Source organism: Triturus cristatus, chromosome 4_2, assembly GCF_964204655.1.
Source record: "Triturus cristatus chromosome 4_2, aTriCri1.1, whole genome shotgun sequence".
In the NCBI taxonomy this organism is placed as follows: domain Eukaryota; kingdom Metazoa; phylum Chordata; class Amphibia; order Caudata; family Salamandridae; genus Triturus; species Triturus cristatus.
Window position 1 is genome coordinate 244,271,885 of NC_140586.1, and position 17,066 is coordinate 244,288,950.

General features: G+C 43.6%; 1 protein-coding gene across 1 annotated transcript in view; it reads left to right on the forward strand.

Moving 5' to 3' along the window:
* Positions 1–17,066, forward strand: part of LOC146833555 (uncharacterized) — a 453,674-nt gene that overhangs the window by 273,368 nt on the left and 163,240 nt on the right. Inside the window, exon 6 of the mRNA XM_085600079.1 lies at positions 16,629–16,699. Coding sequence (XP_085456205.1) covers positions 16,629–16,699 — 71 coding nt within the window. The remainder of the gene's footprint in view (positions 1–16,628; positions 16,700–17,066) is intronic.

The following is a 17,066-nucleotide window of genomic DNA, read 5'->3' on the forward strand; positions in this document are numbered from 1 at the left end:
GCTCCCTGAACCCTAAAAATACCCCCTACACCCCAAAACCCTAAACCCCCCTGACCCCTAAATATACCCCAGCACCCCAAAACCTAAATGCACCCTGAACCCCAACAATATCCCTGCACCCCAAAACCTTAAATGCACCCTTAACCCTGAAAATTCCCCCTACACCCCAAAACCCTACCCGCCCTGACCCCTAAAATTACCCTGCACCCCAAAATCTAAACGCAACCTGAACCCCAAAAATACCTCTGCACCCCAAAACCTTAAATGCACCCTTAACCCAAAAAATACCCCAAAACCTAAATGCACCCTGAACCCCAAAAATACCCCTGTACCCCAAAACCTTAAACGCACCCTGAACCCTAAAAGTTCCCCTTACACCCCAAAACCCTAACGCCTAAAATTCCTCTGCAGCCCAAACCTAAACGCACCCTGAACCCCAAAAATATCCCTGCACCCCAAAACTTTAAACGCACCCTAAACCCTAAAAATACCCCCTACACCCAAATACCCTAACCCACCCTGATCCCTAAAATTACCCCAGCACCCCAAAACCTAAACGCACCCTGAACCCCCAAAATACCCCTGCACCCCAAAACCTTAAAAGTACCCTTTACTCAAAAAATACCCCTGCACCCAAAAACCTAAACGCACCCTGAACCCCAAAAATACCCCTGCACCCCAAAACCATAAATGCACCCTGAACCCTAAATTTGCACCCTACACCCCCAAACCCTAACCCACCCTGATCCCTAAAATTACCCCAGCACCCCAAAACCTAAACGCACTCTGACCCCCAAAAATACCCCTGCACCCCAAAACCTTAAACGCACTCTGAGCCCTACAAATACCCCCTACACCCCAATACCCTAACCCACCCTGATCCCTAAAATAACTCCAGCACCCCAAAACCCTTACACACCCTTACCCCTAAAATACCCCAGTACCCCAAAACCTAAACACACCCTTAACCCTAAAATTACCCCCTACACCCCAAAACCCTAACCCACCCTGACCCCTAAAATTACCCCAGCACCCCAATACCTAAACCCACCCTAAACCCTAAAAATACCCCAGCAGCCCAAAACCCAAACATACACATAACCCTAAAAGTACCACTGAACACCCAGAACATATACCCCTATACCCCAAACCCTATACTTACCTTATACTTACATTTAAAAAACATATGCTTTTACCATTCATGCATTATCAACGAATTTCGTTGTAAAAGCATGCGTGGTAAAAGCATATAAAATGTAATGCTACGCGTTATAATGCCATTGCGGAGTAATGGTGTTTGCGTTGTCATGGTATGCGGGGTGATGGTATGCGGGATAAAAGATTCGTGGTAATGGTTGTTTACCTCATTAGATTCATGGCCAGTATTTCTACACTGTGTGCAGAAATGTGCAGTACAGTCTTTAGTCAGATGTCTTTCCAAGTTACATATCCTGCATAATTTTGGTTGACCTTCAGATATGTTACAAAATGTACCCAGGCTAAAATACTAATACTGTATCCCGGGAAAGGGATCATCTAGAAAAACAACTAATATTAATAGTTATTAAAAATCCAAATCAATGGTGACGTTGGATTTTTAATAAATATTCAGGGAAAGTAATATTTAAAAAGTTTCATTTTCCCAACTTGAAGTTCCTGGAGGCTAATTTGCATTCCCTCTCAAACTTCTCCCAGCCAGTAATTAGCCTTGAATAGGAGTGAAATGCCTCCCAGGATCAAATAAAAGGCTGACATGAATGGGAGGAGATGAATTCTTGAAACCCAACAGAATATGCACGGTGGGAACTGTGGGCATTCTTTTTGACACTACAGTGTCAAATCCTGCTTGACAGATCTGCTGGGTTCACATATAACACTTGGGGCACACTTGAAAGGGAGAGGATGCCAAGACAGGTACTAAGGGGCAGATCTATATCGGAGATGCGCCACTTTTACGCCGCCGTTGTGTCACTTTTGTGACGCAGCGGCGGTGTAAACCCTGCGCCATGTTGCGCCATATTTACATCGTGACGCATCTATGGAGATGCGTCACGATGTAAAGCCCTGCACCACGTAAAACCTGCGTCAGGTTTCACGTGGGCGTGTCGACAGAGGGGGGGGGGCGTTCCGTCGCAGGAACGCCCCTGAAAAGTGACTCAGTCAAATCTATAAGATTTGACTAAGTCACTTTCCCAACGCTGATGCGCCAAAACCCTGCGCCTGCTTGAAGCAGGCGTAAGGCTTGACGCACCATGTTAGGGATAGGGTAGGTTGGAACAGTGCTGGAGTTGCGTCGCGCTTGCGACGCAACTGAAGCACTGCGCCAACCTTATGCCATCGGATGCGTCACGCATCTGTTTATTCCTGCGCCATGATGCGCCGCATTGTAAATGCGGCGCATCATGTGTGGCGCAAGGGTAAACTTGCGTGACGCATCATTCCTGGCGCATCCTTGCTGATTTGCAGGGATGCGCCAGGAAACATAAATCTGCCCCTAAGTTTATTATTATTTCTGTTAAGTTCTTGTGGATTCACTGTCTGTTTTCTGGAGGACTCTGCTTTCATTCTACTGGACATCTGCCTCTTTTTAGGTATAGTGTCTTTCCTAAAGTGGATTTTAGTGTTAGATGTGGAAGAACACTAGGATTGCCATAGCACACTCCCCACAAACATACCCAGCCATCGGAGCCCAAGCTCAGTGAGGCTAAATACTTTTGCTATCTTGAAAATGCCAGAAGTGTGTGGTGCAGGCCCTAGGAAATGTTACCCATTTGGTTGGGGTATGACCCGGAGTGTCATTTCCACCCACTAGCTGGCCAATACTTTCAGGACCTGAGGAAGAAGATGACACCTGGAAATACAATAGCCGCCTGGATGAAAGACATCTGCCTCAAACTCAACTCTGACAAAACCAAAGTCCTCATACTGGGCACCACTCTCTCCGCCTGGGATGACTCCTAATGGCCTGCAGTGCTCGAAACCCCCCACACCCACCAACCACGCACGCAACCTCGGCATCATCTTCGACTCCTCGCTCTCAATGAACCACCAAATCAATGCTGTCTCATCCCCCTGCTTCCACAAACTCTGCCTGCTTCTGAAGAATTTCAAGTAGATTCCTACTGAGTCCAGGAGAACAGTCGTCCAGGGGCTCGTCAGCAGCAAGCTCGACTACAGCAACACACTCTACGCCGGCGCCACCCAAAAACTCCAAAAGAAATTGCAGAGCATCCAGAGCACCTCCGCCAGATTTATCCTGGAATATAACCTGCCACAGCTCCAGTCACCTTCACTGGCTTCAGATTAACAAAAGAACCACCTTCAAGCTCCTCACGCACGCCTACAAAGCCCTCCACAACACCGGACCTGCATATCTCAACCACCGGCTTTCCTTCTACACTCCAACCAGACAACTACGCTCCGCCCAACAGGCCCTGGCCACTATCCCATTGATCCGCAAGACCTTGGCCGGAGGAAGCTATTTCTCCTACCTTGCTGCAAAGACCTGGAACTCTACCTCTACATCTCAGGGAATCACCTTCGCTGCCTCAATTCAGGAAGGAGCTCAAGCCTAGCTCTTTGACTGAACTGCAGAATAACCCCCTCCCCCAGCCAGCGCCTTGAGACCCTAACAGGGGATTAGTCTCACTCTATTAGAACCCTGACTGAATGATTGATTGATTGAGGGGGCTTTTCTTTGCAGTTTAGGTGGTAAAGGCACTGGCAGTGATGTCAGCGAGGGATGGAGTTGAGGCTCCAAGAGGAGATGTGACTAGCGACCTCTGGATGGCACCGTCTTGAATTGTCCCAACATGCTGTCCAGGAGAACTGGGAGAGGTGATGTGGCACCCTAGGATTGGCCAGGGGTGTCTGGCTTCTAGAACCTTCAACCTCCATTTAAAAATTCTTGCACAAGGGAGAGATGGTGCTTTTTGCTGTTGGATGCTGGAAAATGGAACTGCGATGGTGGGAGCAGCCTTGGACAACTGGAAGGAGAAACCACTTAATGCCCTAAAGGACTAAGGACTCAACCCCCAGTTTACCCCAGGAACAGCGGGTCATTCCATGGGCCAGTGAGGCTGCCCTCTGTAAACCACTTCAGGACCAGTTAGGGAAAAGATCTGGATTTCTGCTCCCAAAAAGCGGAGCACCAGAAAACAAAGACCAGGAGAAAAGCTGACACAGGGAGCTTGTAGAACCAGCTCCCTGCAAAGTACACCATCAAGGAGGTCAGGGGACCTTCTGGAACTGCCCCTGGTGGCTAGAGATTACCACCAAGAATAAAATGAACCCAGTTGCTTCCAAATCTACCCAATAGGGCCAAAGGTATGGCCTTTTTCATGTTGGTGACCTTTGACCCCCAGCGAGGATCGAAGCGTGGGGATATGCCGCATCTTTAAAGATTACGCCTCGGGGTGGACCTTGATACCTAGGGCGGACTCCAGGCTGCCTTTCTGGACTCCTCTGGTTCAGGTCGGGCCTCAGGAGATGAGACCGGTAAATCCTCTATGTCAACCTCTGGTTATAACCCGACACTCTCACACAATTTCCACGTTCTATATTGATTGCTTGTGGGCTTATGGGTCTGGCTATTACTTGCTGTGTAGTGCATACTTACGAATTGCATTGTGGATCTGGAACTGTACCTCCTGGTGAAAAGGTTTTAAATGGCATATGTTTAATAATGACTCATTGTCATTTTCTCTTTTTGATGTTACCAGTAACCATTGAAAACTTTTTATTAAACAATTATGTTCCCATGGGGTGGGCCGGGGTCTGGGACACAGCCTGAGGATTATTTGATTATTTTACCCAGGGAGGGTGTTGTGCTCATGAGGCCACCTTGTAAGTTTCCTTCCCGCCCCCAGGGGCCTCATCTTTACGGGGGCTGATGGAGGAAGGAAAAGCGGGAGTGACGTCTCACCACCCCCTCAACAGCTGCCCAGGACCCCATCTCCGGGCCCCAAAAACAAGGAGAGACCAAGCTTCACAGGTATGATCCCACCACCAGGACTAGCAGAAGACATGCTACCCCCGCTGCAGGAGGAGACGAAGGAGTGCTAGCTCCCACGCGCCTCACTCAAGGAGCACGCGTGAGCAGGAGCCAGTGGGGCAGCTGGGAGTGGGTTCTCCGTGCTGCTCCCTTCACCTTACCTGCACCTCGGTGTCCAGTGGGCCCGGGCACCCATGGTATAAAGAAGTAAGGGGCATATTAACAAGCCAGGCGATAAAATTATCGCCGCTTTAGCGGCAGAAAACTGCAGCGACAACGGCGATAATGGGCTTCATAATATGCTGTATGGAATTCCAATTGAAGCCCATGTTAGATGTCCTTCGCCTGGCTTGTTAATATGCCCCTAAAATTGAGAAAAAAACAACAATAAAAATTCACACGGTCTCCCAGCAAAGCGGTAGACCCGCTGTTAAAATATTAACTGCACCTCCAGCTGGAGCACCCCATAATGCCTCAGTAGGGGCTCATTTACATATCTGTTCTTGCCTTGTGGTGGCCGCAGGATGGCAGGTGCACCACCAACAAAGAAAAGAAGGGTCGCAGGGGCCGCAGGAGCTGCCGCACAACCCCTCCCCCAGATGTGAGTTTAAAAAAACTGACCTTACATAACCGAGGTCAAGGAATCCGTGAGCACTCCAGGATTTTTATTCCTTGCTAAGAACTCTCTAAATTGGATCTTTTGCTCTACAGCCCGGGAGTGCAGCACTCTCTAGGGGCTGGTTCTATGATTACATTTCATGTGACTTAAGCTGTTTATGTTATGGGGCAGTGGAGACACCGTGATCAGGCACCCCTTAGTACCTGAGGAGGAGGTTCAAGCAGTTGCATCAATTCTCTTCTATCTGAGACTAGGAAACCTGTCTAAGGAGTGGTGTTCTGCAAACATACCAGCTATTCGAGTCTTTAAGCTAGACAGACTGCTGTTCAGCCTGTCACTTCTGCAAAAGGAACTTGGATTCGGACCAGACCATATCAAATTGACTACCTGTTTGCTTTTCCTGGAAGTAAAGTATTTGAAGTGATTTTCAACACCTGTGCTTTGTGAGAACAATGTCTCAAGTACTTTAAAGAGAATAATTACTCGGCACCTCTGAAAGTTTTCTCCATATATGCCCTAACTAGCCTAAAAAAATATGGGTGAATGTCTCCATGTTAAATTAACATGTTCAAAACGCTGATCTAATCACCTGGCTAAATTAGTTTAACATAGTTTCACATGGGGACAGAGCGAGAGGTGCTGATGGAGTTAAGACTGGCTACTTCAGAGCATAAGTGACTTTAAAAAGAGACCCAGCCACTGAAGACCTAAGGCATATACCAAGTATTATTAGATTGGAAGGAGCCCAAATTACTTTCTTCTATGTGAGGCAACCAAAAATATGCAGGAAATTTATTTTGGGAGGGCATTTGGCTAAAGACTGTACTGCATCTTTCTGCACACAGTGTAGAAATACTGGCCATGAAGCTGGTGAATGTGTGGCTAATAAAGCTTGCAATCTTTTTGGTTCAAAGGAACATATGTTTAAAAACTGCCCCTCTTCCTATGCCTTTAAAATGATGCCTGCACAGAAGGAGGAACCATTCCCTCCCCATCACAGTAGAGGCAGGTCAAGGAAAAATGCTGGGCAGTGAAGGAAAAATTAATCAGATTTGGTTTGGAAGAGGAACACTTTCATTTCAAACTGGTTTATCTCTGTCTGAAACAAGATGGAGATTACTGTAGAACATGACACCTCAGGAAAAACAACTCCTATCGAGGAGGGAAAGCAAATGGGTGTTGTTAATAAGGCTAAATAAGAACACTGAACCCAATTCATCAGATGCTCCTGGTAAAGCAACCATGGCTCACACACCTGATATGGATTTGCTTGTCCAATCACAGCAAAGACTTTTCGAAGCCACTAGGGGGACTATTGGAAAGCAACAACTAACTGGAGCTGAAGAAAATTAAGTAATTGATGCTGGAGTCTCTTCTCTAGTTTGTAGCACAGGTGAAGCTGATTAATATCTAAGATGCAACTTGACCCACATTATGAACAGGTATAGCCTTGGAACAGTCATCTTTCTCTGACTCTGTGCTGGCATGGTAATATCAAAGACGAGGAAGATTAAACAACTTTGTACATTTCAACCTCATTAAAAAGGAAGGAGAAAGAGGGTGAAGATACTGAAGAGACTGGTTTTGAGAGCAATGACTCGAGACTTGTGTGCACAGGATGATAGAGGAAGCTTAAAGAGGGAAAAGAAGAATATCCTTTTACCCCTGTGATAAAGAAAAAGTCCAAGAAAAGAGATAGGGAACTGGACAAGGACAATATGATAATGTCTATTATATTTTAATGCTTCCTGATGCTTCTCTTGGGAATTATTAATGTTATGTGTTTATACAGTGGGAGAGGATGTAGCCTTAAAGCTAGAGCAACCGACCTCGAAGCTGGGGAACCGGGTTCGAGTCTTGGCAACGACACTCAACATCCTGTTATTCTGGGCAAATCACTTAATCTCCCCGTGCCTAACAAAAATGAATGTGTCCTTCTGTAACGAAACTGGTGCTCATGTAAAGCGCTCTGATACCTGATTCAGGTCTAGTTCACGCTATATAAAACTCTATAAAAATAAATGATACTCAATGTTCATCAGTTTCTAATGTTATGAAACAACAATAATAAGATGTACTTTTTTAATAGGAATGGGTTATTCCAGAACTTTCCAAGGACAATCAATTACAGGACATGTTGAACTGTGGCCCTTCAATATGGCCAGGATGTAAGTCTGATCAAAATGCAAGAATGGGCATTTTATTCTACAGTTCAGTCTTTTCTATTCAAAAGATACAACAAGAAGTTTACTATGTGTGGATGTTATACAGATTGGACATGACATATGCCTTATTAATGTGTAATGTCCTACCTAATTATAATGCAGAGGCAATGTTTTGAATTTACTACCATAGCTTCTTTTATGCAACAGAAATGTTTTTTGGGAGGGGACTTTAACTGTTTACTGGATGTTAAAGACAGAACGACTTGTTCTACAGTGTACCTTGACAGTAGCTTCAAATCATTGCTGAATACCATTGCAGACTTTAATTTATAGAACATCTAAAAAGTGTTACACCCTAATGATACTAGATATACTTTGAATAGTTCCAATTCTTCCACCAGTCATGCAAGCCCTCCTGAAAAGATAAAATCAGCAACACTTATTCCAGATTTCATTTCATACCATATCTTTATTAGGTGCATCCATAGCAGAAATACCTCTTAGAGGAAAAGGACAAAGAAAACTAAAATTTAATTTACTCCAAGACAAGGCTACCTGTGAAATGTTTGGGTATCATTCCAAGAATTGGCAATCTCTTAAAATTATTTATCCCTCAATGATTGAGTGGTGGGAGGACATTAGGATCCGTACAAGGTCCTTCTTTATTCATGAGGGAATTATGGTTGCTAGAGAAAGAAGATGCAGAATAAACCTTTTACAAATCCACCTCCTGAATTTGTCCAAGCTTTTAGACTATGGGTTTTATTTACAAGCTGACATTATGCTGTGCAGGCAGACAATATCCTCATTGAACACTGATTTTACTAAAGGTTTGATTCTGCGCAGTAGAGTTCAATTCTTGGAGGAAAATGAGACTTGCTCTAGATTCTTCTTTCTGAAAGCTAAAGCGGGTGGTAGAATTATAGATGCCATGTTGGACTCACAGGGTAACAAGCACACCACAAATGAAGGTATCAAAGAATGATTACATAGTTTCTATAAAGAACTTTATGGCCCTAAAGAATCAGACAATACAACTGTGGATGGTTTCTTACAACACTTCAACATGTTTTTCTCTGAAGTGGACAGAAAATAAATAGAAATTGATGTTTTAGTTGAATATATACAACGTGCTATGTAAGCCCTTCCCAAAGGTAGAGAACCAGGGTCAGATGATTTACCTGTAGAGTTCTATAGTGCCTTTTGGGTAGCAGTTGGCTCTGATTATTTGAGGTATTTAAGGACTCTACGAGGGAAGGACTGCTCCCAAATTCCTTGAGAGGGGGATGTATAAAGCTAATCTATAAAAAGAAAGGTAACAGAAATTATGTAGATATAAAAAATGACATCCAATTAGTCTACTTAATGTAGACTTTAAAATACTGTCAAAAATATTGTTTCTTCAATTAAGGCCTGTAGTTTCCACAGTCATAGAATCAGACCAAGCATGTGGTGTGTCAAGATGCATAACATCTGACAACTGTTTGGTTAGAGATGTTCTATCATATGTGAAAGACTGTGGTTTATCTTTGATTTTACTCAACCTAGACCAAGAGAAGGCCTTTGATAAATTGAACCACTTGTTTTACAGCAGATGAATTTTGGTCCAAAATTCAGGAAATGGATTATTCTATTGAACTCAAATTGTTCCAGCAAAGTCATGGTCAATGGTACACTAACTGACTCTTTTCAGAAGTAAGGCAGAAATGTCCTTCATCCCCCCCTTGTTCGTTTTGGTTATCAAACCCATTATTGCAACTCTGAGGGCTGATAATCTGATTAAAGGGTTTCCTATTCCAGGAGGAATGGGTTGTTCTGTCACAACTTCCCGCCTATATGGATGATATTGTATTTGTTATGAGAAAATTGCGATTCAACAAGTTTTATGGTACCGCAATAGATTTTATTTTGCATCCTCATCAAGAATTAACCTTGCAAACAGTGTCTGTATGCCAACTGGAAAGGAAGATAAAATAGATTGGGGCTGTAAATGTGGTGCAAGATCGCATTAAAGTTATTGGTCTGTTTTTTGGAGAGGTTGGTAGCCTGCAGAGTTGGTCTGAAAGCATGTCTAACATCAAGCAAAAGATAGCACTTTGCGGTCTGAGGTCACTCACTATGATAGGTAAACTGCATTCAGAGTCCTGCCCTTTTGCTTACTTTTATGCGAGAAACTTCATTAAGAAGCACAATTTAAAAGGGATTCTTTTGAGTTTGATTTTATCCAAGCTTATTCACAAAGCAGTCACTATGGAACAGCTACATATACCAGTCAGTGGGTTTTCAGCTCAGAATTCAATACCAATTTGGGGAAATGTTTCTGTAAGGTACCTATTTAATATCCATTGTGACCTGGCATTATCCACGGTACATGGCTGCCTCCCTCTATGACTTTTCCTATATGGCAGAAGATATTCTAGAGACACTTATTGTGTCAGGTAGGGATGTTTGTAAGAGGAATCTTGAGACCACTTTTTTGGTACTGCCCTACGGCACAGAAGGTATAGGACTTGGCAGGGGTATGGCTATCTTCCTTAAATGCAGATGTCATCTTATCCAAAGAGGTTGTGGTTTTTGGTTTGATCAGATCTAGCTCCCCATTGTTAAAAGTTTTAGATAATTATGAACTGCTTGAAGGATGCTCTATGGAATGACAGGAATCTCTTGGTATTCAAAGGTGTTGAATAATCTCCCCAAGTGATTTATTTAATAGCACGTTCTTTGTTACAAGAATATAAGTGCAAAGACATATTAAATAAGAGCAAGGAAATCTTATTCGGAATGGTGTTGGGGAGATCAAAGGTGATAGGTGTTTCAGGATTTTTAGTTTTTGAAGGACATGAATTAAGGTATTAATATGATTTACTTGTTTCTTGGTTTATAAATACCATTTTATTTTATATGTGTTTAAATATTTTTGCTTAAGTTTATTTTAATTCAGATTACAGTGACATCTATTTAAACCTGGTGTAGAACTTGGCTGTGTGTGCAGTTTTAACCTGGTCAAATGTTGTGCCATCTGAAACATGGATTGGCTAACATGTATTCTGTCATTTTAAATGAATAAAGGTTTTTTAAACTTAAAAAAAGGGAGTGCAGCACCCTCTAGGTTCTGGTTCTATGGCTCCATTTTATGTGCCCTGAAGGTTGTATCAAAAAGAAAGGCACATGGTATATTTATTTTCAATGTTTTATTAACCCTTTATGTTAAAAGGGATATTGCTAAATGTTAAAATACTTTATTGTTTTTCCGTAATGCATTTATAAATGATTATTGACTATAGCAAAAGGTTGATGATGTTTAACATGTGCTTTGTTTGCCTATTAGGTGGTGAACCTATAAAGCCAATAGGCTTGCTGTATTGTGATCTGAATATTATGATAACCCTTTGTCTATAGGCATATTTTAGTCATACCCCCCTTATGTTGTGATTTGCTATCTGGTATATAATGTGATTTGGGGGGGTCATAACCCTTTAGGAGTCAAATGTGATTTTATAAAGTCATCTAAAGTGTTTCTATCTGCCTTATGTATATATTTGTAAAATAATGCATACTATTTAGTAGGGTGTGTGTGTAATAAATGTACTTTTCCTTTTACTAAAGAAAAAGCACTGAGTGGACAATAATGTACTGAGTTTTAGTATTGCATGCCAGCGAATGGTGATTACTAGCCCACACTACCTCCCCGGAGTAGGCCTTGGATTGCCCTGCATCGCTACCCTGAGAGACTTAAGCACTACAACAGGGTGCTTGGTTCCCAGTAAGGGAAAATTGTGGACACATTACTTGTGCAGTCCTCAAATACTGCACAACTAATAACTCAATTTCCTACACCACTAAGTCACAGACATGAAGGTGTAAACTCTGGAGGTTGGGTAGCAGCACCTGCCCCTTTGACTGGGAAAAGGGGTCTGTCCTCAGAGGAAAACGGGTCAGGGAACAACAGGAGAGGTGCAGGAGGTCTGTATATAACACCCTTCTCGACCTATTTGAGGCAATGAGAATGACTTGGGCCCGGTCTTGACAAATCTTCCTCAAGACTTGAGTAATCCATGGTATGGGAGGAAATGCGTTGTAAAGCTGAATCCTTCACTTAAACTGAAACATGTCCCCTAAGGTTGCCAGCGATAGATATTGCACAGTAGTAGTGTGCAGAACATTGAGCAATATGCAATACCCTGAGCAGCAAAGAGGTCCACCTGAGGTGCCCCACTATGCAAACCTGTCTTGAAACACCTTCAGATGGAGATGCCACTTAGGATGCTGCCCCTGGTGTTCAGAGAGCTGATGAGATGGTTGGCTACTGGCTGATGCATCCATTCCCAGAGCGTCAGTGCTTCTCGACAGAGAATTTGAGACCTGACTCGTCCCTGTTTGTTGACTTACCACAACACATCATATTTTACGTCAAACTCTGGATGGACTGACCATGAAGGGAAGGGATGAAGGCCCTGCCCGCCTGCCAAAGATACCTTGAACCCGAGAATGGACTCCATCTCATGAAAGTTGAAGAAGCATGATAAGAGGCTAATAACATTGGAGCAGAGAGTCTTAGACACCGAGGGTACTCTAACTACTACGTTTGAAAAGATGTTAATTATGGAAAAAGTGCTAAATGTCATTGATGCCAAAACGAGGAGCTGGAGGTGCGAAACAGTTGTAATAACCTTCACATCCTGGACATCTTTGAGTTTGCCAACACTGTCAGGCTGTAGAACTACACAGAAAGAATGCTGTTGATGATTTTCATGCAGGAGGCCTTCCCGGGCCCCCTGGTGGGGGAAGGGGCCCACCAGTTGCTCATCTCAAGACCGCCCCTGGGAGCCTCTGCTTCTCCCCAAGTGCTAACCTCAGTTTTTGAGACACGGATATTGCTTTGCCTCTGGGTTATGAGAACCGAGACCTTAACTATGGTGGCCACACAATTTCCCTTTTCCACATTTCACTACCGCGGTGCAGGAGGGGAGGCATAAAAATTCATGACAGTCAAGAAGCATGTACAAAAATACCAAATCCAATATGTAACGATTTATCCTGCCCATCTGAAGATTTCGCACCAGGGCGAACAGCACTTCCTTCAATCTCCACAGTATGCAACTGAATTCCTGAGGAAATATCACGTAATGGATGCCGGTGTGATTCTCAGGATGAGCCCTAAACATCGCCCTCAGGACACAGTGACACAGATTAATATACACCTGCAAGTAGTACTCTTGGGTTTCACATCGCACCTGAATATGGTGGACCAATAATGTACTGCATAAGTCTAGTGCGGGGTACTTGGAGTGTGGGTCTAAACCAGGGTCCCAAGGGGGTACTGGCCACTCAGATGTGACCATAAGTTGCAATAATATCCATAACCGCACAACTCACATATTTCCATGCACAGTAGATGATTCAACACCTACCCTCTTGCCCCCTCCGCTTACAATGGATGGGTAGGAGTGGAATTTCATGGTGCCTTCTGAGGGTATTACCCACAAATGTGTTCTTAGTAACCCTCTTTTAGTTTACTTTAATAGTTGGGCAAGATGGGGCGGAATGGGTTGGGAGTCCTAGGGTTATATGTCCTGGTGGATTTTGGCTATCAGAGTGGGATGGGGAGGTGGGGAATTGGATGTGTTAACATTTTCTTGTTCTGCAGTATGGGCAACAGAATAGGATGGCTGATTGTCTAGAGACATATAGCTGACGTGAAGTTGCATAATCTGCCAGAGCTTCACCTACCAATCAGTCCACTTAATACTTTAATGGGAAACGTTTGGAGAAGAAGCCTCTATCAGTTGTAACACTGAATGTCTGAGGACTTCATAACGTCGCAAAATGCACCAGCTACTTGGTTTTCTTGATAGACATCATATTAGCATCGCTCTATTATAAGAGACACATCTTACCGAGCAAATTGACTCAGCCTTTGCTAAAAGAAGGGCATTCCACTGCCTTGTTCCATCATAATACTTTTACGTCAGAGGGGTGTTGATCCTCATTAAAAAAAGGTGCACAATTCAATCCAATGGACAGGTGCACGATTAAATCCAGTGGGCTCCAAAATATATAATCAAGGTAGATACTCAATCATTGGATGGTGGTCCTCAAGTTATAGATGGGGTACAATGGGAATACCACTGTTTGACATATTTGGGGACTTATATGAGGACAACACCTTGCTCCCTTTGCTACATTGCAGGAATGGTATGACTTATCACGCTGTGGTTTTTTGCTCCATTCGGCACTCATTGCGGCCATTCAAAAACACTGGGGGAAGGGGTTGTTTGAACCACAAATATCAATGGCCTGCCAGTATGTAGTATCAGCAGCAGGTACGTTTGAAGCAGTCACCTGCCTTTATAGGCGTATGACCCAAGACACACTGACTCCGTTAATGACATTACGACTAAAGTGGGCGGAGGACCTGAGTGATGAGATTCCTGAGAAAAAGTGGGCTGAATTAGTCGAACTGGCGTGGAAAAGTTCTAGAAATGCCCACTTTCAACTGGTGCATTTTTACATCCTACACAAGGCATACCTTACCCCAGCCAAAATTAATAAATATTTGGATACCAATTTGGCAATGTGCCCACGTTGTAATACGAAGGGGGCTGATTTTCGTCATATGATGTGGGATTGTCCTCAACTGGAGAATTATTGGGAAGAGGTAGTAACACTACAGAATTAAATCACTGATAGAGATGTGGAACCCACTATAGGCCCTGCCTGCTGCACTGGTACCCCCACACATCAAAGAATAACGTCACTAGCATTATTTTGGACATGGGCCTTCTCCTAGTTAAAAGAGACATTACAGCACATTGGAAGTCAAAGAAGGGCCCAAGTGTTCAGAGATGGAAGACTAATTTACTCAAATGGGTGGAAAACGAGGGAACCGTTAGATTACAGCTTGCTAAGCGCACAAATAGTGAGAAAGCTCTAGAAGCAGCGCGGGCTTGGGAAACATTAGTAGTATTGCTGAAAGTACCAGATACTGACTTGGAAGTGGACCCTGTAGCTGTTGGATCTGCTGATTCAACTTGATTAATCCCTAATCTATAGCTTGAGGCATACGCCCTCTGCAGTCATAAATCCTCTGCGTCTGGCATAGAGGTATTTCCCTGATGTTTATTACGACTACTTTTACTGTATTTACTTGTATTGCACCTAGATATGGATACAGCCATTGCTAAGTTTGGCACGCCAGGGAGGGGGCTGGGATCAGAGGGAGTTTAGTTTAGTATTTTAATTGTGAGACAGGGTTATTTACTACAGTAGTCTCTACGAATGCTTGGATGTCGCTACTTTACTTGTTTAACGATGATTTTGCTGACACCTGGTACCATTGTAATTTGGAGTACACCACTGTAAATGTCTGTTATGACTCTGTCGCTTGTTACTAGATGAGGCTGTATCAAACTTTTGTTACATGAACACCTGCTTGCCTATATATCCTGCTGATGACTGTATTGTTATGTTTTAAAGAAAACAATAAAAACTCGAGGTAGATACTCAAAAGAGTGGGGTGCAATGTGCTCACACACATACCTATAGTTAATAATTATGACCTGAATATAGATGACCCTATGGGGTCAGATCCGAACAACTGAGCCACAGACCCTGCTCTGGGGTAGCGACTTTAATTAACTGTACTTTGCAGGAACAAATTAATAAATAATCAAGCTTGATTAATTGTACATCAGCTGCCACCAGTTCCCTATAGACCATTTTGTTGGAACAGAAGCTGCTAGATGTATGGCAGCATAAACACCCCTCGGTAAGGGAGGGCACCTTGTTCTACGCTGTGCAAAACACGTGGTCTCAACCAGACTACTGGCTGACTATCTAGGACGAAGGTTAGGGAGGCAGCGAGGGAAGAGGGGGTGGGATGGGGGGGTTGTTTTTTCTTTTCTCTCTCTTTCCTTAATAGGGGCTAAAAGTTGCATTATTACAAGTTTAATGGTGAGGCTTATATCAAGATGTGTATTGTTAATTTGACATGCAAATGCTACATTAAAATAGACTTAAACCTAAGTGTGCCCTTCCTTAACCCATTTTAAAATTTGGTAAAGTGTTACAGAATCGGAAAAGAGGTTATCAACATAACAAAAAGCCGTTTTGCTGTTGCCAGCCACGTGATTTTGGGAATCACGGTCTTTGCATTAGCAGAATGCCTTTGTCCATCAGGCCCGTGGTTTCTTAACCTATGTGTTACAGTCATCCAATAGGACGAGGTTGGAGTGAGCGAGAGTGAAGGTGGAGTTCAAAGTCAAAGTCAAAATCAGCTTTATTCACTGCATGTAAAAGAAAACACCATCAAAGCATACTAATACACACATATACTAACAACATTCCTACATGACAACATGATTAGTTTAGAAGGCGGAGTTGAAAAAGGTGGGGACCAAAGAGGCAGTGTGATGAGCAGCAGGAAGAACATGGCATTAGGTAGTGGTTGCGCTTAACTGTAAATGATTCAGAAGCCAGGAAATTACGTTACGGTGCAAGGTGCGCAGGGACTATTTAGACAGGTTCTTGTAATAATTTTGCACCCTGGTGAAATTGCTTTTTGCACGATTGGCGCTGTCATCGACTAGCCATGTTTCAATTATAAACAGCTAGTAGACATGCACATCCTTGATTAGGTAATTGATGTAAAATAAACAGATATTTTTCGATGTGGATCTTGCATTAGTGAGGTTGCATGATTATTTATTTAATCTTTTGGCCAGGCCAGACATATCTGACTCAGGGGTGGTTACTTGGCGATCATACGGTATTGGTGTAGAAGCCACTGCTGTATTTTCCTTCTCCTCTCACCTTTCCTTGATATTAATCACCTTTCCTTTTCTCCATGCAGGGCTGTTGTACCTGATCCTGTCTGAAATCTCCTCTTGCAAGACGGACAGCCGACTGGTGCAACTCCTGCAGGTGGGGGGCGTGCTCACCACCTGAAGTTAGAGCTGGTGTAGCTCCCCTAGGTAGGGGGGCTGGTGTGGCTCACGTAAGGGGTTCAGGTTTAATCTGGTGAATGTTCTGCAAGTAGAAATGTGGTTGTGAAATGTCTGCAGGTAGGAAGGAGTGTAAAGGGGGGTGCAGTTCATGAGGTGTGCCTGTGAGGGCTGGAGCTGTTTTTGCAGATAGGTTGGGTAGGGTGCAGTGGCTGCGGGCAGTGAAGGGCTGATAAACCAACTGTTTTCCGGTTTTCCTACAACTTTAGTGGATCCACAGCGATGACGTGGCATGTAGTTCTAGGCCACCATCTGGGTACAAAAAGCAGGGGAAACAGAATGATCAC